The sequence below is a fragment of the Arachis hypogaea genome, chromosome 12 (assembly GCF_003086295.3).
Source record: "Arachis hypogaea cultivar Tifrunner chromosome 12, arahy.Tifrunner.gnm2.J5K5, whole genome shotgun sequence".
Taxonomy (NCBI): Eukaryota; Viridiplantae; Streptophyta; class Magnoliopsida; order Fabales; family Fabaceae; genus Arachis; species Arachis hypogaea.
This window is the reverse complement of record NC_092047.1, coordinates 117,403,294-117,426,851: the sequence shown is the minus strand read 5'-3', so window position 1 is coordinate 117,426,851 and position 23,558 is coordinate 117,403,294. Positions and strand designations below refer to the sequence as shown.

General features: G+C 33.2%; 1 protein-coding gene across 1 annotated transcript; it reads left to right on the top strand.

Moving 5' to 3' along the window:
* Window positions 1-5,776: 5,776 nt before the first annotated feature.
* On the top strand, window positions 5,777-7,849 carry LOC140176904 (putative disease resistance protein At3g14460). Its single transcript, XM_072208466.1, has one exon. It carries the CDS (start codon window positions 5,777-5,779, stop codon window positions 7,847-7,849), a length of 2,073 nt encoding a protein of 690 aa, XP_072064567.1.
* Window positions 7,850-23,558: the final 15,709 nt, after the last annotated feature.

Genomic DNA, 23,558 nt, shown 5'->3' with positions numbered 1-23,558 from the left:
CTGGAGCACCGGTACTCCCGGTGCACTTGAAATGTTTCCTAAAAAATATATGCAAGTCAACAATTAAACAAAATGTCTCTACAAGAACATATGATAAGACGGAAAAAAAAAAAAATCCAACAACAATCAAAAGGACAAACACCATATAAAAAGACTAAATCTATCAATTAAAATAAATAAAAAATAAAAACAACAAATAAAGATGTAATTTTGTATAACTTTAATATAAAAAATATTATATTACAAAATATTTTAAATAAAAATCAAATTTAATATTAGTTGGTATATATTTTAATTAATTTTTAAATAATATAATACTTATTAAAATATATTATATAATACCATTAATTTATCAATCTGTGTATCCCACGGGTTGCAATTATTTTTAATATAGAGATGAAGATGATGTTTTAGTTAAATATTGATATTTAAAGTACGTTATATTATGAACAATGTGAACAATGGACTCTAAAATTAGTCTAATAAAGTAAAAAAACACACCACACCCTCAAATTACCCACCTAAATATTAATATTAGGATAACTATCCGCACATTTAGTGAATTGAACCTTCGATATATCCATTGTTCACATTATTTAGTATTTTCATTGTCTACATATACTTTTCCATTATATTATTGTAGATTACCGAAAATGTGTTACCAAAATATTGACACGTATTCAATACATACTCTACATATATATTGACTCTCTACTTACAAAATCTATCTACTTGTAACTACACTAAATAATTTTATTTTTAACAAAAGGGAAAAGCTCTACATCCATGTAAAAATTATATGGATGGTATCCAAGTAGAATCCACTCCACGCGTTTCCCCCACCCACACACTCGTTTGTTTTACACGCGCCTCATATAACATAATCTTTATTTTGCGCGATCAACCTTTCTCAACGTAAACCTTTCCATATCAACGTAAACCTCCTCCTCCTTCTTCTTCTTTAACCTAATTAAATTCGTTCTTCTCCCCTGGATTGACTTTAACGTAATTAGCTTCGTCGTTCATCTTCTTCTTCGTTTTCTTCTTTGATCTGTACTTTTGAATTGAAACAATGAATGAATCAACTTCAAATCAATTGAATGAGTGCGATTTGGATCATTCTTCTGAAACGCATCAATTTGATGATATTTGAATTATTGAATTTTGAATCGAATTCAATAGAATGAAATTACTAATTTTATTTGAAGTGAATTGAATGGACTGAGGTGATCTATATCTGAATTGATAATATGTAACTGTGAGTAAATGTGAGTAACTTTTCGGTTCGGTAGGTACTAAAGAGTTGATTCACCATATGCATGTGTTCGGTTCGGCATGCAGAAAGGAGCCTAAAAATAATTAGACGAATATATTCTGTTTTGTTCCCTAAACATTACATAATTCTTTTACCGTAATTAAGATTTCGGTTCACCATAATTACGATTTCGGTTTACCGTGCAGACCAGCTGTATTGTGGATGAAAAATTTGTTGATTGAAAGTTGATCACCATTTATTCACCACATGAACATTGTTCGGTTCGGTGGCCTTTGTGATTTTGATTCACCAAATGAATGTTGTTCGGTTCGGTGGCCTCCTTTTACTTTGTTCAATGTTTAAGATTATTGTGATGCGTTTTGGAAGAATAATCCAAATCGCACTCATTCAACTGATTTTGAAGTTGATTCATTCATTGTTTCAATTCAGAAGTCCAGATCGAAGAAGAAAACGAAGAAGAAGAACGACAAAGCTAATTACGTTGAAATCAATCCAAATCCATAACGAAGAACGCGAGTAGAGAAGAAGAAGAACAACAAGAAGAAAAAAAATGCGAGCAGAGGAGAACGATGAAGCCTATAACGCGAGTAGAGAAGAAGAAGAACGGTGCGTGTTTTCACTCTCGTTAATGCGCGTGACTCAATTTGGGATTGGGCCAACTTGGTTACATAGTTACATGGATGTGTAGCGCACCCGTTTTCCAATTACAAAAATCTTATTTATAATATGACCTAGTGACTAAATTGATAAATTTTCGTAAACATATTTAGTCAACGTCTAATTAAACATGTTATGTATCATGAATTCTATCCGTTAACATTTCACGTTATTAATCGTTGGCGAAAATTATGAGTGGAGTAATTGAAGGACATATATAATTAATTTGTAATTTTTAAAAAATTGATTTGATTGAAAAAATCTTTCAAAGACAATTTAAAAAATATCTTATCTTTCAGAAACTAATTTGATTATTAACCATGAAAATAAATTTTACTTGCACATTGTAAACATGAGATTGTGAAAATAGGAGTACATTCGCTTTTTAAATTGTTTTTGAAAATTTTTTTATTTAATTTATTTTTTAAATATTTTAAATTAATTATATTAGTTTTTTTTATCACTTTTTTTATTGATAGTAATAAAATTTGCTGATATAATATGTTAAGTAACACTACAACTCACATTTAAAAATTTTAATTGGTTATTAACATAATAAATTTATTAAATTAAATCAAACTAAAATTTAATTAAAAGAGAATTTTAAAACATTAAAACTTTCAATTTAAAATTAATTTTATCAAAATTCATAAACTAAGATAGTTGATTGTTGGTTGTCTGCTAATTATCAATTTAGTATTATATTTAGGAAATTTCGTCCACACATCTTGACTTTTTTTTTTTTTTTTACACTTCTTTGAACGGTGTTTCATGATAATTAAAACCCTTTGCAGATAAAACAATAATTTAATAAATAATTAAACATATAGTTTTCGTTGATTTCAATGATTTGTGAGACCTTGTCTCCACATACAAAAATTTAAAATCCTTCCAAAACAAAGCAACTACTAATAACTTGGCTTTTGCTTTTGTCCCTTGTGATAATGATAATACCCATAGTGATAATCTAGTAGAACGCTTTTGATTTTTTCTTCCACATGATGCCACTTTCACACCTACCATTATTACGTGGCTGCCTCTTTCAATTTAAATAAGAAATGCACTCAAAGGAGATTAGATAATAAACGGCTCGAACTGCTTACATAATACATAATTGAATATATTATATGAATGACTAATATGTCAGTAATATCTTTCTAAAGGTATATTCAGACTTTGAGTATTAATCTGAACTTTTACTATGATTATGTTCATCAATGTTGAATGGTTCAACGTTTATCTTTTTATGGCAAATTGGTAATTCATGAAACAGAAAAGAAAAATAATGTAAATTACATCTCTGTTCACCTTATTCATGTCTGAAGAACTACAAGTTATTGCTACTAATACAATCTTCTTAACATTAAGAACATCAAATTTTTTTGGCAACACAAATTCATGCTTTATTGTCAAATTTTCCCTTCATGAACTTGCTGATATAATGAGATGGGAACCTACCTTGATCCTTCTGAGTGGATGCTTTAGGATATTAGATTATTGTTTTTACAAGGACCAAGTTAGTGAGAAATGGTAGAAGTTTGTGACAAACTAGAAGATATTGACCTAGTCTTCCTCACAATTAATTTGATTAGTGTGTTTTGATTGATCTTATAATAAACGAATAATACTACTATACTTTATTGGTGGTTGTGCAAATACGGATAAAATAATGGAGGAAATTATAGGGAGAAAAAGACAAAAGAAGTGTAGAAACGTAGGTGGTTCTCTTGATTGGTTTTTGTGCTACATAAAGAATAATAATGATAGGGTAAAATGTCTGAGATTGTTTTGATTAATTCACCTAGGCTTCTATTTCAATTGGTCTCCTTTCACTATGAAGTATAATAGCTAGTACATGGATTACACATCATACAAGACTAAGTAGTAATATATGCCTAGAGGGTACAATTCTTAACTTACAAAACAAATTTTGCATTTGTAGTTAGTTTAAAAAGGTTCCCTGCAAAAAATCTCGGTGCCCTCAAACTATTGTGCAGAGAGGAAACTAACTTCTGCAGTAAAGTAAAATGTAACTATTGTAAACATGAAACTTCATTTGCCACATATGATAGAAATATATAATAATGTTTGTTCATATAGGCTCATCTTAAAATTTAAAGTGTCATATTTAAATATAAAAAAAATTCTATTTAGCATTAATTTAGTCCCACAGTGAAGTCATAGTTAAATAATTAATGAAATGTTCTACATAACAACTATACAAGGATAAAATCGATAATTTAAAGAACAAATACAAGCCTCAGAGGTACAAAACTAACCGTGGATGCATCAATATATTTATTTATTATTTTTCTTATAATATAAATAAAATATTTTCTATAGAACTAAAAAGAATGATAAATAAATGTATTGATGCATCAACCATTAATTTTGTGCCTCTGGAACTTGTACTTGTTCTCCAGATTATCGATTTTGTTCTTGTTATGTAAGACGTTCCGTTTATTTGACTTTGACCTCATAGCGGGACTAAATTAATGCTCAATAAAACTTTTTTGGATTCAAATAGGACACTTTAATCTCCAACGCATCAATTTTTCAAGGTTCCATTTCCTCTTTTTCTGACACAATAGAGTCCCAACTGTTGGAGAGAAAGAAAACAGCGTCCCTGCTCATGGATTGAGGAAAAAGAGTTCCTCCTAAGAGGGACTTATGTTTGCAAATGATAACTTGTCATGTCGCAAGTTATCTTTAAAATAAATAATTATATTAAATTATAATTAATTAAATAATTATATTAAATAATTGAATAATAATTAATTAATTACTAATTATAATAAATTATTATAATTAATATTATTTAAATAATTATATTTTTATTTAATTAATAATTTATATTAATTATTTAAATTATAATTAACATAAATAATTAGCTTGGTGGGAACTCCACTACTTTGAAATTTTAATTATTTTAAGTTACCTGAGAGACTTGCCTGGTTATACACGATTTAGAAAACCATTCTATCAAGTTCACTATACCCGGCAACCATTGTTCTCTTACCTTTCTTTCTTTCTTTCTTCTCTTGTTGTGATCTCATCATCCCCTGAACTTGAGCCTCAATCATGGCTGCAAAACTTCAGGGTAGAGCTTATCTCTCTTCCTTTGTTGATGCTGTTTTGAACAAGCTGTCTTCACTCGATGTCAACTCAACCCCCGAAGCAAAGAAGTTAGATGACCAGAAGTTGCTTCAAAAGCTGAGGAAGAGTCTCCGTGCCACTCGACCTGTGCTTGATGATGCTGAGCAGAGGCAGATCCGAGACCAAGAAGTCAACAAGTGGCTTGTTGATCTCCAAGATGCTCTTTATATGGCTGATGACTTGCTCGATGAACTCTCCACTAAAGCTGCCACTGCCACTGCCACTCCCACTCCCACTCAGAGAGATCCAGGTAACTCTTCTTCCTGGTCTCACTATGTTGATTCAATTTTGGAAGATAGTGATGATGATGAGATGGGGGTAGTGACTAGCATGCAAGACATAGTTGACAAACTAGAGTCTATTGTTGAAGAGAAAGATGATCTTGATCTGAAACAAGGGGTTGCCAAAGATCTGGAGGACATGTCATGGAGAATTCAATCATCTCTGCTTGAAAGTTCTGATATATATGGCAGGAACAATGACAAGGAGGCCATCATAAAATTGTTACTCGATGAAACTTGTGATGATATATTGTCTGTGATCTCTATAGAAGGTATTGGTGGAATTGGAAAGACTACCTTGGCTCAGTGAGTTTACAATGATGCCAGAGTGAAGGAGAAGTTTGCCATTAAAGCATGGGCGTGTGTTGCAACAAAATTTGACCCTGTTATTGTTACCAAGTCTATAATGGAAGACATAGCTTCTCCTTGTAATAAGGTTAACTTGAATTCGATTCAAACCGAATTGAAGGAAAAGTTAACAGAAAAGACATTCTTGGTAGTTTTAGATGATGTTTGGGATAATCAGCAAAATTTGTGGGACAATTTTCTAAAACCTTTTTTGAGTGGAAATAAAGGAAGTAAAATTCTTTTAACTACTCGTATTAAGAATGTTGATTCTGTAGTGTCAACTACAAATCTACATTATAAACTAGATACATTGTCCAACGAAGATTGCCGGTCTTTGTTTTTGAAACATTCATCTATTTCTACTAGTTCTAGACAATATGAAATCTTAGAACAAATTGGTAAAAAAATTGTTGAAAAATGCAAGGGATTACCTTTGGCTGTGAAGACACTTGGGGGTTTATTGCGCAGTAAAGATAAAGTAGAGGATTGGGAGAATTTACTGAGAAGTGAAATTTGGGAGCTTCCTGAGGATGAGAGTAAGATTGTTGCTGCATTAAGAGTTAGTTATCACTATCTTCCTTCAAATTTAAAGCGGTGTTTTGTTTATTGCTCGTTATATCCCCAAGATTATCAATTTGACAAAGATGAATTAATCTTGCTGTGGATGGCTGAAGGTCTCTTACAACCAATGGAAAAATACACATCAGAAAATATTGGTTGTGCTTATTTTGATGAATTAGTTGCAAGATCATTTTTTCAACTTTCTAGTAAAGATGTTGGCTTATTTGTAATGCATGATCTCATGCATGATTTAGCAACATTTTTTGCTGAAAAATTCTATTTCAGAGTCAGAGAATTAGGAGATCCACAAAAGATTCGCAGCAAAACTCGTCATTTGTCATACATGGTAAATCCCGATGATTCAAGATTTGGAGAGGCCTATAAGGGAGCAATACATATGAGAACGTTTCTAAATGTATGTCGTGGTCCTCTATCAATTACGTTAGAAAGTGATTCTTTGCTCTTACAATTACAAATGAGGTATCTAAGAGTTTTGTCATTTAAACGTTTTTCTATTGAATCATTGCCTGATTCAATAGATAAACTGATCCATTTGCATTATTTGGATCTCTCTTTTACATCTATTTTGACATTGTCGGAGTCATTGTGTAAATTATACAATCTCCAAACATTGAAGTTGAGTTATTGTAAGAAGCTGGAGATGCTTCCTAGCCGTATGCAAGATCTTGTGAAGCTGCGCCATCTTGATACCAGAGGATCAAATTCTTTGAAAGAGATGCCGAAGGGAATGAGCAAGTTGAAGCACCTGAACTTCTTAAGTGGTTATATTGTCGGGGAGCAAGTGGAGAATGGGATAAGAGAATTGGGAGCACTTGACAATCTTCATGGCAAACTTTGTATTTCCAAATTACAGAATGTGAAAGACAGCGGTGAAGCTTTGGAGGCAAAGATGGATAGCAAGGAGCACATCAGCATTTTAGAATTGAAATGGCGTAGAGAAGGTGATACTGTTGATGTTGAAACTGCAAGAGATATACTTGAGGAGTTGCAACCTCACCGAAACTTGAAAGAGTTATCAATTGATGGTTATAGGGGTGAAATATTCCCTGATTGGTTAGGCCTTTCTTGCTACTCCAATTTAACCGAATTGAGTATGTATCTTTGTAAGAATTGCCGTCAGCTTCCTTCACTGGGACAGTTACCCTCTCTAAAGGATCTCAGGATTTCTGAATTCGATGGGTTGGAGAGAATTGGTGGTGAGTTTTACAACAACGCTGAATCATCTCATCAGGGCACACCCTTCAGATCTCTTCAAACTCTGGAATTTGCTCATATGCCTCGCTGGCGAGAGTGGCATATTCCTGATGACTTTGACGGATTTCCCAAACTTAAAAGCCTTTCCATAGTCAACTGTCCGGTGTTAAGAGGAGATCTGCCTGCTCACCTTCCAGCTCTGGAGAAACTTAACATTGTTGACAGCGACGAGCTTGCATGTTCACTGCCGAGAGCTCCCAAGCTTCACCAATTACTTGTAATGGGTCCTTTGTATGAGTCTGAGGGGTATAAGCATTTATCGAAACCGCATGAGGTAGTAATTTGTAATGAGTAAAGAAAATGAAGTAAGGACAAAAGGGGTAATTCAACCACAAAGAAAGCCAAATGCAGAGTTAGTTAGAGTTGAGGGACAGATGGCAACAGATCAAATACGCAAAAGTTTGAGGCAAAGGCAAACAAATACTCAACTCAAGGACTATGTGCTGTAGGCAATGAGTGGTAATTCCTTTTCTATCTGAATATTCTTCTCTTCCCTCTGCTCCCTCTCTAGTCACTAAATCTCTTATCATTGTTAGGTTTATTCCCTTGGAAGAAGACTTGAAGGCTTGTGCTATGTCTACTGCTTGAAGACTTTTATTATTTTTATTGAATTCTTCTTATATGGTTGGCTACTGTTACATTAAGGAGCCATTATGAACTCTTGCTATTAATTCTGGTTTATTCTCCTTTCTAGTTAATTCTAGTTACGTTTCATTGGTGCTTTCATAGAATCATGGCAGAGAACACCCGAATGAAGGATTTGGATGCAGGTCTCAAGAATGCCCAAAAAGACCTAAAAATGCTACAATCGTTGATGGAGCAAAAAATCGAAGAACAGCGTGAGTTTGCGCTGAAATTAGCTATGGATCAGCGAGCGCTATCACTGAAAATGGCTGAGGATAATCAGCAGCAATTTGACGCACTACGCGCTCTCATCGAGTCGGCTAGTACGAGACAAAGAGATTCTCTGGACCATGATCCGAACTCTGCGTCTGGTGCCGTTTCCTTCAACCGTACCATGCCAAGCCCGAGAAAGCTCAATTTCGATTTCCCAAGATTTGATGGTACGAATGCCATATCTTGGATTTTTAATGCAGATCAATATTTCAATTATTACAATACACCAGAACAGGAGAAGTTGGCAATTGCTTCAATTCATATGGACAAGGGCACAGTACCTTGGTATCAAATGATGCAACGTAACCAACCCTTTACGTCTTGGTTTGAGTTAAAAAGGGCAATTGAAATTGAATTTGGCCCGTCCTTGTTTGATTGCCCACGAGCTGCTCTTTTTAAATTGACCCAAAGAGGATCTGTAGCAGATTATTATTCGGAATTTATTGCCTTGGCTAATAGATCTGAAATTAATCCCCCGGAAGCATTAGTGGATTGCTTTGTTAGCGGCTTAAAGGCTGATATTAAACGAGATGTGATAGCTCAATGCCCTGGTTCCCTAATCCGAGCAGTCTCTCTGGCCAAATTATTTGAAGAGAAGTACACCACTAATTTTCGTCACTCTTTTGGCTCAAATGCCAACCGAATCACTTCCACTCCTAACAATAGCCTCACACCGAAACCACCACCTAAACCACCATTACCACCATTGCTTCCAACCCCAAACACAAAACCTCTTGCTCGCCCTATTAGAAATATGTCCCCGGCTGAAATGCAATTGCGCAGAGATAAGGGGCTCTGTTATTGGTGTGATGAAAAATTTTCCTTTGATCATAAGTGCGCAAATAGAGGCCTCTTAATGTTGCAAATGGAAGAGGCTGAAGAATGTTATGTCACAGCGGATGAGTTGGATACACCACAGCAACCGGAACAGGGCGATACTCAGCAAGCTCAATTAGCAGTGGCTCATCACCTCTCGTTCAATGCGATGAAAGGGATTCCAGCCTTGGGAGTGATTCGCTTCAAGGCACTTATCAATGGAATGGAGGTGCAGGTTTTAATAGATGGGGGTAGCTCAGACAATTTCCTTCAACCAAGAGTTGCAAGGTTTTTGCAATTGGCAGTGGAACCATCACCAAGATTTCGGGTTGTTGTGGGAAATGGTCAAGTTATGGATGCCGAGGGGTTTGTTAGAGAATTGTCGGTGCAAACTCAAGGTCATACATTAAAGATGCCAGCTTACCTCCTTCCGTTCTCCGGAGCTGACCTGGTACTAGGTGGTACTTGGTTAAAAACTCTTAAGGAGCACTTAGCTAATTATGATGCTTTAAGAATTCGCTTCTTCCATCATGGAAAACTGATTACTCTACAGGGAGATTGCAACTATTTACCACAGGAGGCCCAATTCCATCATATCCGCAGGTTGCAAAACACAGATGCTATAGCGGAAGCATTTACCTTACAATTCACACAAGTGAAACAAGAGCAGTTGTCAGAAAAGTTGCTTGAATTACCTTCTGATATAGCTCCAGAATTGGCATTACTACTGCATAATTATAAGGATGTATTTGACCAACCTGAAGGCTTACCACCTCAAAGAGTTCATGATCATTGCATTCCATTACTGAGCAATGCACCTCCAGTGAAAGTCAGACCTTATAGATACCCACATAGCCAAAAGGAACAAATTGAAGTGATGATTGAAGAAATGCTAAGAGAAGGTATTATTCAACCAAGTAAGAGCCCGTTCTCTTCCCCTGTCTTATTGGTAAAAAAGAAAGATGGAACATGGCGCTTTTGCACAGATTATCGTGCTTTAAACGCAATTACAATCAAAGATTCTTTTCCTATTCCAACGGTGGATGAACTTCTTGATGAATTATTTGGTGCTAAATATTTTTCTAAATTGGACTTAAGATCTGGCTATCATCAAATATTGGTTACTCCCGAAGACAGGCATAAGACTGCTTTTAGGACTCACCAGGGACACTACGAGTGGTTAGTAATGCCATTTGGTTTGACGAACGCACCAGCCACATTCCAAGCATTGATGAATGATATTTTTAGAGAGTTCTTGAGGAAGTTTGTTCTTGTATTTTTTGACGACATCTTAGTTTACAGTTCTACATGGCCTTCACATTTGAATCACTTACAAGTTGTTTTGGAGATATTGAAACGAGAGTCTCTTTTTGCCAAACTTTCGAAGTGTTCTTTTGGTGCAGAAGAAATAAATTATTTGGGGCATACCATCAACGGGCAAGGCCTGAATATGGAGAAAAATAAAATCGTGGCAGTGGCAGAATGGCCAATTCCAATGAACTTGAAACAACTTAGGGGATTTTTGGGACTTACAGGTTATTATAGAAGATTTATCAAAAGGTATGCATCCCTGGCTAGCCCTTTGTCTGACCTATTGAAGAAAGATTCTTTTATATGGAATTCAGAAGCTGCTTCAGCTTTTGAGAAATTAAAGAGTGCTATCACATCTGCACCAGTCCTCGCCTTGCCGAATTTCGCTCAACCCTTCATCATTGAGACTGATGCATCTGGATCCGGGATTGGAGCTGTCTTAAGCCAAAGTAGTCACCCTATTGCCTATTTTTCGAAGAAATTATCCCCTAGAATGCAGAAACAGTCAGCATATGTTCGGGAACTTTATGCGATCACAGAAGGCATTGCCAAATTTAGGCATTACTTATTGGGACGAAAATTCATTATAAAAACTGATCAGAAAAGCTTAAAGTCGCTCTTGGAGCAATCTTTACACACACCGGAACAACAGCAATGGTTACATAAATTCCTTGGTTATGACTTTGAGATACAATATAAGCCGGGAAAAGAGAACATACCAGCTGATGCCTTGTCTAGAAGCCTCTTTGCTGCATGGTCTGAGCCACAAGTAACATGGTTACAACAACTACAACATGCTGTAAGTGATGATGCTGAGCTTAACCAAATTACACAAGCATGCATGGATCCCAACCAGATGGAATATCCAAATTACTCACTCAGAAATGGAGTTTTGATGTGGAAGGAACGCATAGTTATTCCAGAAAAATCTCAACTGCTACAAGATGTCATGACTGAGTTTCATACCAGCAGGGTAGGGGGCCACTCAGGAATAGCACGAACAATTGAGAGAATATGTGCTCAATTTTACTGGCCCAAGATGCAACGTCAAATCAAAGAATTTGTCCTTAATTGTGTGGTATGCCAAAAGGCAAAGACTGAAAATCAGCTTCCCTCGGGCCTCCTGCAACCGCTTCCGATTCCTTCACAATTATGGGAAGATATATGTATGGATTTTATCACAGCACTACCTCCCGTTCAATCTTATACTGTCATTATGGTGGTAATTGATAGGCTCTCTAAGTTTGCCCACTTTATTCCCCTCCGATCAGATTTCAATAGTGTTACAGTTGCTGAAGCCTTCATTAGTAATGTCGCAAAGTTATATGGATTTCCCAAGTCCATAGTTTCAGATCGGGACAAGGTCTTTATTAGTCATTTTTGGCAGCAGTTGTTCAAGCTGCAAGGCACTACACTCACAATGAGTTCTTCATACCATCCCCAAACCGATGGCCAAAGTGAAGTTCTTAACAAGACTTTAGAGATGTACTTACGCTGCTTCTGCTATGAGAATCCAAAAGGTTGGCTGAAACTTCTCCCATGGGCTCAATATTGGTATAACACTTCATTCCACAGCAGTATCAAGATGACTCCTTATAAGGCATTATTTGGCAAGGATCCCCCGAGACTCATGCGATACCACAAGAATTCCAATGATGCACCTCACTTACAAACTATGTTGCAAGAACGGGACCAGCTTCTTGAGAGGCTCAAAGTTAACATTTCCAAGGCTCAACAATTTATGAAAGATCATGCTGATGAAAAAAGACGACATTGGGAGTTACAAGAAGGGGACATGGTGCTGGTTAAATTACAGCCATATCGTCAACAATCGGTTGCGTTACGAAAGAATCATAAATTAGGGATGAGATTCTTTGGCCCCTTTAAAATTCTTACCAAACTCAGCCCTGTTGCATACAAGCTGCAATTGCCAGAAGGTGCTAAAATACATCCAGTATTTCACATTTCTTTATTAAAGAAGTTTCGTGGGAATGATACTCAACAATATATTCCACTGCCATTGACAACTAGTGAACAAGGTCCAATAATAATGCCACAAGTGATCTTAGCCAAAAGGGTGATTATGCAAGGCGGTAGTGAGGTACTCCAGCTGTTGGTGCAATGGGAAGGCACTCCTCAAGAACTTGCTACATGGGAAGATGCTAAAGAGTTCATGAAGTCTTTTCCTCACTTCAACCTTGAGGACAAGGTTGTCTTTAAAGAGGAGAGTATTGTAATGAGTAAAGAAAATGAAGTAAGGACAAAAGGGGTAATTCAACCACAAAGAAAGCCAAATGCAGAGTTAGTTAGAGTTGAGGGACAGATGGCAACAGATCAAATACGCAAAAGTTTGAGGCAAAGGCAAACAAATACTCAACTCAAGGACTATGTGCTGTAGGCAATGAGTGGTAATTCCTTTTCTATCTGAATATTCTTCTCTTCCCTCTGCTCCCTCTCTAGTCACTAAATCTCTTATCATTGTTAGGTTTATTCCCTTGGAAGAAGACTTGAAGGCTTGTGCTATGTCTACTGCTTGAAGACTTTTATTATTTTTATTGAATTCTTCTTATATGGTTGGCTACTGTTACATTAAGGAGCCATTATGAACTCTTGCTATTAATTCTGGTTTATTCTCCTTTCTAGTTAATTCTAGTTACGTTTCATAATTTTAGAAACTTTGCTTACCAAGTCCGTATTGGAGTGCCTGCCCCACATCCAATGTTCGTGTGTCCAACGTTTGACAATCGAGAATCTTTGGCCAGCACTATCATTTTCAGGAGATTATTTGCCCGATTCATTACAATATCTGCAAATCACTGGGTGTTCAAACTTAACATTCTCAGGGCCACTGCATTCCAAGTCCCTAACGGAGATACTTGTCCAAGAATGTGATTCACTGACGTTGTTGCCATTGGGGGCCCTTCCAAATCTGAAGACACTCTATATCATAGATTGCCCAGAAATGGATTGTTTTGGAGAGGAGTGCCTCCCGCCGAGCTTGACAACCCTTCGGATCAGAAGATGCCAAAAACTAGAGAGGTGGATAACTTGGAGGGGTTTGCAGAGTGAAGGCCTTACCCGTCTTTTCCTTGAAGACTGGGATGAAGTTAAGTCGTTCCCGAGAGAGGGTTGCCTTCCTGCTTCCCTCGAGTATCTATCTTTGTCGTACTTTTCAAATCTGGAGACGCTAGACTGCAAGGGCCTTCACCAACTCACCTCCCTCCAAAAATTAACAATTCAATACTGTGGAAAGCTGGAGAATATCACACAACAAAACCTGCCTGCCTCCTTATCAAAATTCATCATCAACAGTATATGTCCATTGAGGAGTAAGCTGGAAGAGATGAACGACCCACGAATTCAATTCGACACAGGTAATTGTTTTTGCTCTCATCTTCCCTAAACTCACTGCACGCTCTCCAATTATAATGCTAAATTGTTGCCACCAAACATTCTCTTTCCCTTGTTAATATGCCAAACCAATTTTTCCCCTTAATTTTAAATATATCTTTTCCCCTTGATTGCAGACTAGGAGGACTAGTTTCGTTGATTTCTGCAACATGCAAGGATTCTGTCTATTAATAATTTAATATGTTAAGGAGGAGGTGCGTTCGTACTTTATGAAATACATTATTCCGTTTGATTTGCAAAGTCATACCAATTCTCGAATTACGAAACAGAACATACTTTAGTTATGCCATTTAATTTCAGTTTTCTATTTCTGTCAGATTTTAGTTCATACAATTTTGCTTTTTATTTTTTAATTTTTGGACTCTGTTTATCTCATACTAATGTGTTCTATGTTGGTTTCCATTTATAATTGGTAAGGTGGAAGCAGGAGTTTCAATTCATGGATGTGGTAAGGTGAGAATGGGGGTGAACTAAAGTAAGTTTTGGCATATGTTCAAGCTTTGATGTTATTTATTATTTGAAGTTTTCTACAATGCCTCCTACTTTTTCCTTGTCTCCATCTAATTATACTTTTCTTTGTCCAAAATGCAGAGTTGAATGTTCCAAGAAATTCATAGATATGATAATGCAAGCATTCTATGAAAACCAGTCCAAGGATGTTGTGGTTTCAAGCGTCTTGTGAGTTCTTGGCACAGCACACTCTTCATCCTTTTTAGATGGGTAATTGCAATAGAAAATTTCTCATCTTTAGTTTAGAAGTCATAACCTGCAGAACCTCAGTTCCCATGCCGTAATGAAAAAATTAAATTGATTACATATTTGTATCTAAACGTAATTCTAGCTCCATTGGTTGGTTTATGTTTTCATCTTTCATAAAACAAATGTTCTTCTACTTTCTAACCAATCAGCATTGTGCGGTACTATCTCATTATGCTTATTATAATAAAACTGGTCAATTTTTGTTCTATGCAGGTTTCTCATGATCCAGACCCTGAAATACAATATGGATTTCTTTGCTGGAATGCTGAAATACAATACGACTGGGACTGCCATTCGTTCAAGTTTCATGGTCAACCATTACTAGTTCATTAAGTCCAAACTCAGTTTTACCAAGGAATACCCTGAGTTTGAGTTGGGAAGTTAGGACCCATTCTGTATATTTTAGTTAGGGTGTTAATTTCTGCTTTGCTCTTTCTGTTTGAATCTGTTTTGAATCTCTTATTCTATTGGATAGTTTCCTCACATATATAAGATTGCCTTTTGTATCTTATGTATAATCAATGAATGAGGTTATTCAGTCTCATATCATTTATCTCACAAAGTCCTGAAGCTTTTTCTTTCTACACATTTTATATTGCAGCACCTTCATCAATGCCTAGTGTCAATAGAGGGCATTAAGATTCCTAAGAAACATGATAATTTCTGTTTGCTGAGTTTGTTGAGTATGCAGTTTTTCTTTACTCACTATTTGTAGTGTAAATTTGTAAATTGGAACAAACATTATAATGCCGATGTTTTCATTCTAAATGTGATAGGAAAATGACGCGAAAGGAAAAGATACAAAAGTAGGTCAAGTATGGTGCATTAAAGAAGAAAAAATGAGGCTTACTATGTATTTGAAAGAAGGAAAGCCAAGTAGAAAGCTATTCTTTTGGAAGTATTTCTTCGAAAAGCATGAATGTAAGAAAAGCAGTACACTTGACCAAAGAAAACTGTAAGAAGGCAATTGGGGTGTCAGTGTATTTATAGTGGTGATCTAATAACCACCGTTAGAGTAGTTCCACTTCTAAAGGTGGATAACCGTTCTTTTTATCTTAGAGCTATTGGGTTATGCCTCTTGGAAGTGGGTTGAGACTTGAGAGATTTTAGGAGCAGTTACTTATTTGAATAAGTGTTATCTGTCAGCTATCTATCGAGTCCGACTTCTTTGGGAAGGAGTCTGTGTTGAACCCGACCTCTTCTACGGAAGTCAGTGGGTAGCGAAGGCCAATATTTAGATTGAACCTTTTGGTTTATTTAGGACCGGGACATAGTGTTAGAATAGGATATGAACAGTAGAATATATAAATAGGACAAATTAAACAGTAATATAAAACAGTTGTTCGTCCAAATGATGCGATCGATGGCATTCTTCTTCCAATAATTCACAACTTAAATAATAAATCATTTTTCTAAGAAAAAATATTGGGTTGCCTGAATCTGGAGTGTGATGGGGGTGCATAATATTATTGATTTCACATGGCTTTCTGACCCTACAAGGAGTTAGGGTTCATTTCCCAATCACTCAAAGCAATATTGTATCAATAGAAATTTACAAATAGACATAGTTGAATCTAGTCTATCTACCCACATCTAAGCTCACATATATTTTATTATCATAGAGGAAAGGACCACAAATTTTAAAAAACACAACAATAAAAATATAATAATATACAAGAAATATATATAATAGTAGAATATTATATTTTATATATATATATATATATATATATATGAAACAAAAAAGACAATAAAAAATATATGCAAGTCAACAATTTACAAAAAAATATCTCCACAAGAATACATAATAGGACGAAAAAAGAAACAACTCCAACAACAATTAAGAGGACAAATACTATATAAGAAGACAAATTCGTCAATTAAAACAAATCAAAAATAACAAATAACAAATAAAGATGTAACTTTATACAATTTTAATATAAAAAATGTTGCATTACAAAATATTTTAAATAAAAATAAAATTTAATATTAGTTGGTATTTATTTTAATAAAATATATTATATAATATCATTAATTTATCAATTTGCGTATTACACGGTTCAGAAATTATTTTTAATATAGAGATGAAGATGATGTTTTTGTTAAATATTAATATTTAAAGTGTATTACATTATTATTATAGATGTACCGAAAATGTGTCCAACATGTTGGACAGAATGTTGACACGTATCCAATACGTACTTTACCTATTAACTTTCTACCTACAAAATCTACCCACATATAACTACATCAAATAATTTTATTTTAACAAAAATACGAGGCTGTTTTTTTTTTATATGGAAAAAATATTGGTGTTTTTTTGAAAAATGAGATTATTTGGTGTAATTACAGATGGGTGGATTTTGTAGGTAAAAAGTCAACACGTGGGGGGCGTGGTGGACACGTGGCAGCATCCTGGCCAACACGTGGGGGGCGTGTTGGACACGTGGCAGCGTATTGTGCAACACGTGGGGGCGTGGTACAACACGTGGGGGCGTGTTGAATGAGTTCCATAATACTGTAATACACTTCAAATATCAATATTCAACCAAAACACCATCTCCATTTCCATATTAAAAATAATTTCTGTACGAATGTTTTTTTCATATAAAAAAAATTAAACGTCTCGTCTCACGCTGGTCATTATTTTATGGGATAAGTATAATTTTGGTCCCTAACGAAGGGGCTGAAAATTTTTTTCGTCCCTCGCCTTTTTTTTGCTCCAAAATAGTCCCAAAGTTTCAGTTTGTTTTAAAACCGTCCTTCGGACCAAAATGACCCTATCCCTTCTTCCCCAAAATTCTCCCTTCCCCACCACCACCACCACCACCACCGCTACCGCCGCCACCGCCACCGCCACCAGAACTCAGTATCAGAACAACCACTACCACCACCACCACCCACCATCCACCGCCACTCCATCACCAGCATCCATCACACCAAAACATTAGAAAAATCAGAAAAATCAACATCAGAAAATCAGAAAAACCAAAACATCAGAAAATCAACATCATCATCGTCCTCCTCATCAAAATCCAAAATTCAGAAAATTTAGAAAAATTAAACAACAATAATACTCAGAATCAGAAAATTATCATCATCATCAAGAATCCAGAATCAGCAAGAAGAAGAAGAAGAAGTGGCGGGCGGCGGACAACAGCTCGGCGGTGGTGTCGGCGGGAAGAAGAAGAAGAAGAAGAAGAAGAAGGGTCGGCGGACAGCAGGCGGCGGTGCGGCGGTGGAGAAGAAGAAGAAGAAGAAAAAGTGGCGGTGGGGTCGGCGGGCGGCGGGAAGAAGAAGAAGGGTCGGCGGGCGGCGGTGCGGCCGCATGGCGTCCCTCCCCCACACCTTTCTCGGCCCCCCTCCCCCCCTTTTCTTTCTTTCTTTCTCCCCCCCTCTCCCACCCCGCTTCTGTATCCCCTTCTTTCTTTTTTTTCTTTTTTTTATTTATTTTATATTTATTTTATTTTATAATTTTTTTAATAAAGGGTAATTTGGTAGTAAAAAAAATATAATTGGTAAAAAGGACGATTTTAAAACAAACTGAAACTTTATGGACCATTTTGGAGCGAAAAAAAGGCGAGGGACGAAATAAATTTTCAACCCCTACGTTGGGGATCAAAATCATACTTATCCCTTATTTTATTATGAATAATTGAATATGAAACATAAACAGCTCATGAATCATGATGATTTTTGCTTTAACACAATTTCTACAGAGACTACAATTTTCCATTGATCCTTCAAAGACAACTTCAACATAGCCCATCATCTCTCATTCTCTCTTCATCATTTAGTCACATGGTCAGTTGGTCACTGCTCCTTCGCTGCCCCTTGCATCATTCTATTAAAATTATAGGAAAGCTTTCACATATACCACACTACTTTAGTGGAAATCTGCTATTCCATGTACGGTCCGTTTTCAAGTTAATCATTTGTTTTTTACTGTATACGGAAATTACTAAAGAATCCCTAAAATGATACCTAAAATGACAAAAAAGACTAATCTAATAAGCGGCTTTCATGATACCTTGAATTGAGTCTGAGGCGAATTGAGCCAAACTATTGTTCCAATGGCTTGAAGTTATTGGATAGCATTTCGGACTTGTAGAGCTGGGCAAATCCTGAAAAATTTATTGCAAATTATTTGGCCATAATTTTACCATTTTTTCTCACTTGTGCCCAATCATAATTTTTCTACAATACAGTTATCCTCCAAATAAAATTAAAAAAAAAAACTAAAAAATTATTAAAATTTATTATTTTTTATTATTAATTAGTAGAATAAAATATGTTGTTGGATTATTAAACTAAAAGAGTAAAATATCGTTTTTGTCCTCAACGTTTGGGCTAAATCCTATTTGTGTCCCTAACGTTTAAATCGTCCTATTTGTATCCCTAACATTTGTAAAAGTAATTCAATGTTATCCTGGCGTCAATTACACATCATGAGCGCTTTAGTTTGAGTTTTAAAAATCTTTTCTTGAAATTAGAATACAAATGTCTGGGATAGGATCGATGATCTATTTCGAAAAATAGCTCATCAAATGTTGAAACTAATTCCTACAATATTTACACAATTCACTTTTTTAGGGACATAATTGAATCTAAACACAAATAGTGGGTATAATATTAAAATCGAACACATCCAAGTGAGACCTAATTGAGAATGAATACATTCAAGTGAGAATAATTGAAAAATATAATCTAATTTGTTAGTATAATTGATAGTAGGATAACATTGAATCACTTTTATAAACGTTAAGGATACAAATAGGACGATTTAAACGTTAGGGACACAAATAGGACTTACCCCAAACGTTGGGGACAAAAATGATACTTTACTCAAACTAAAATAACTGAATTGATGGCTAAAAATAATGACAAAAAACAATAAATTTTAATATCGCTAGGGAGTTAGTACTTAGTAGGTTTTGTGATTTGTAGTCATTAATTAATCATTATTAATATTTTTAATGGTGTAAAATTACATCTAATAATTTAAGATTACTCACTTTTCTTTTATTAATTAAGTACGGACTAAATTTTAATAAAAATACTAGGCTCTTAGACTTTCTTAATTACCCTCTAACAGTCTAACAATTTTCAAAATTCAATACACATTTATTAATACATTACTTTTATCATCTGAAACAATTAAAATAAAATTTAATTAACTTGTGTTCTAAAAAAATAAGGACACATTTTAAAAAAATAACAATAGAATTTTTTTAATATTTTTGATGTATTTAATGCATTAAAAATATAAAAATAAATCATTTTTGTAATAATTTTTATAAAATATATATTTTTTAATTTTTATGGTATGCTTAATTTATGTTCTTAAGGGACGAGTTAGCAAAATTCTTAAAATAATACTACACAAATAAAATAGTAAAATTTATATATTTAAGGTGATTTACATAAACAATTTAAATGCACTTTAATATTATATCAATGTCCTAAAATAAAAAAGAATAATTTTTTATATCTGATTTATTTATAAGTTTTATTGGGTATACTTTATATATTGTTTTTGGACAACCTTCCAACAACTAAAAGATTCATTCGAAGAACACAGAGACTAGTTGAAGTAATGAGCTCTTAATATATCAATATTGGGGCTTATTACTTCAATAGAGATGATGAAAAATTATTTCGTCTTTTTAGTTGGAGCAATTACTTAGAAGTACATTTTTTGAAATAACCCTCCCTAAACGATCCCATGATCTTGAACTGATCTTACCTGGGATTGCAAATCCCAAGTTTATATATGAAAAGCAGATCTAATTATATTAGTGTCTATAATGATTTTTTTTATAATACTAATCGATAGGACCTCGTTGATAATTGCTACAAGATCTCGTACATTAGAATCCATAGTTATGGTTATGTATCCGAGTCCATTAGTAGGGAACATTCTCCTTTCCAAGTGAAATCTCCTAGTATATGAAAGAGTGAAAAAGTACTTTTGTTGTTGTAGAATAAGAAGCCTTCGTATCTTAATGCATGTATTTAATTTATTCGGAGCTATTAGAGTGGGATTCACTTTTTAAGGAATATGAGTCGAAGCAATAACAAAAATATTTCTAGTGGAACATCTTTCATAATTGCTAGAGAGATAATTCACTAATAGATCAAGAGATAAGTAATTCGATTCATTCACATCTATTGAATAATGGAGATGCAATAACCGTTAGTTGATTAGGACATCCTAATTTTAGAGATAAAGAGGGGCATAAAGTTTTTGTAAAGTGTATGTCTAATTTTTGAGACATTTTCAGTTGTTTTAGAGCCAATATTCTTTTTCGAAATATAATATTAAACAAATGTAATTGCTTCTACAGAATAAATGTAAAAACTAAAAAAAATAATTAATTTAATAAAACGTAAATTATAGTATCATAACTATTTTTTTATCCACAGCCATAAATTTCTTTAATTTCTATTTATATTCTGTTGTGAACATACATTTTTATTTATATAATTTTTATTTTTTATGTTTTTAATATATAAATATTATAATTGATCGAATTTATTTGATCTAAAGATAATTTTATTTTTTTACTTTAAATTTTTTTATGATATTAAAATGATTATTTATTAGATATTATTAAACGAGTATATTTTACATACTCTATTCAATACTTAATAAAATAAATTAATTAACAAAAAATAAAAAATAAATATTTTTATATCTTATAAGAATAAAGATAACTTCTTTATTTGACAAAAATTTATTAATATCTTTTAATTAAAAAATACTAATTATTATATATTATTAAATATATAATATTATAATTAATTGTAAAAAATTTTAATTTTCAATCTCTTTTCTACTAAAATTTAAGATCCATCCTGTCCAAAACTTTTTTTATAGATAAATTGTGATAAGTGGCTGGATATTAAGTTTATCATAAAGATTCATAATAGTACCAAAATTTAATAACACAAATTACACTAAACCAATTATCACCATTTAGTAAGAAAATAGAAATTTTAAGATCCAACCAATCACCAAGATTTAGTAAAAAATGACATAATCACTAAACTATAGTAATAGATTCTCATTATTTAGTATATTTATGTAAAAAAATAAATATATACAATAATTCTTATCGAATCAATCACTTATAATTATTTATAAAATCTTTACATATTTTATTTAAGATTAGAGATGAGAGTAAGTTAAACCAAACTAACCTCAAAATTCAAGTTCAGGTCATCAAAAATTCACTATCCGAACTTAAACTCACGAATTGATTAAATAATAATATAAATATAATCAATAATTTTATATATAAATAAATTATAACTTATATATATTATTTATCTATCAATTATAATTTATTTCTTATTTTAAATTATACATGAAAAGATCGATGACTATAAAATTTTATATCAAAACATTAATTAAATTTATTACATTTTAGTTCATCTTTTATTCAACCTCTAATAAAATAAAGAAAAATATTTCAATTTAGATATGACAAGATAAAAAGTAATGCACAGTTGCACACTCATTTTAATAGGCTTTAGTACTAAAAAACCCGGAAATCGGGGACCTATGGTGGCCAATAGACTCCCAAAAGTTTAAAAAGTTTTTAGTAGTTAGTAATATTAGTTTAATTATATGTTAATATGTAAGTGTGTGTTAGTATGTAGTGTCTACTTATGAAATTTTTTGTTAATGTACTATAATGACGGATTAGTATAATAATTTTTATCTATTTATGAGTAGTGATAATAAAAATAATATAAATTAATAACTTAAAAGCTTAAATAATAAAAATATTAGTCCAATATTTTAGTTGAGACTCGAGATTAATTTTTTTTTGTGTTTATATTTATTATTTCTTGTACAAATACTTTGATATTTTAAATGTTTATATAATTATTTATTTATAAATTTATTGTCCAATATACTTTTTTAAATTGGATTTGAGACTTTGAGTCATGCTTAGTGTAGACTTAACTTGGCATGCATAAAGACATAATTTATAAATAAAATACTCATTTTAAAGTAAAATTAATAAAAAATATTATATTTTTATATTGTAATTGATATTTTTATAATATATAATGTTATTTTTATTTTAAAATATTTTTTATATAAATATTATATAATTATTAAATATAATCTTTAAAAATAAGATTTTATGAATTTATTATATAAAATTTACAAAATTATATATATTGAATTAATTGACCTAATATAAATTGTTGTTTTTAAATTGTCACCAAAACACACTTGTTGTTTTTATATTAAGTTAGACTAAAATTTGAATATTTAAAATAAGTCTAACAAAAATATTAATATTTTATTGCAATACACCAATCACTGTTACAAATTACAATAATCTACACGGTATTTTGTTTCCATATCCAAGGTCCATCAAACCATTAAAAAAAAAAATTCTTAACCCAATATTTTACAATCGGCTCCCCAGGCAATTAGGCAACCGACTTCCCACTATGGCTTGATGCGTTTAGGAAAACACAAGGGTAATTGACAACATGGTGCTTTTGGATAAGGGTATCACAGGTTGAAGGTTTTCCTTGCACTCTCTTTTTATGGAGTATATTGCAGATTTCTGGCAATCAATCATGTCCATTACAATATTTTAATATAGATCTGAACGCCTATAAATAATGGAATAGCAGATTTTCAATAAAGTGGTTTGGTACATGTGAAAACTTTCCAAAATTATAAGGATGTTTTCAAAATTACAAATTACACGTGAAGACAAAATCCTGACCGAATACCTTATCGTACCTGCTATAGCGCTATACCAATAAAGTAAATGGTA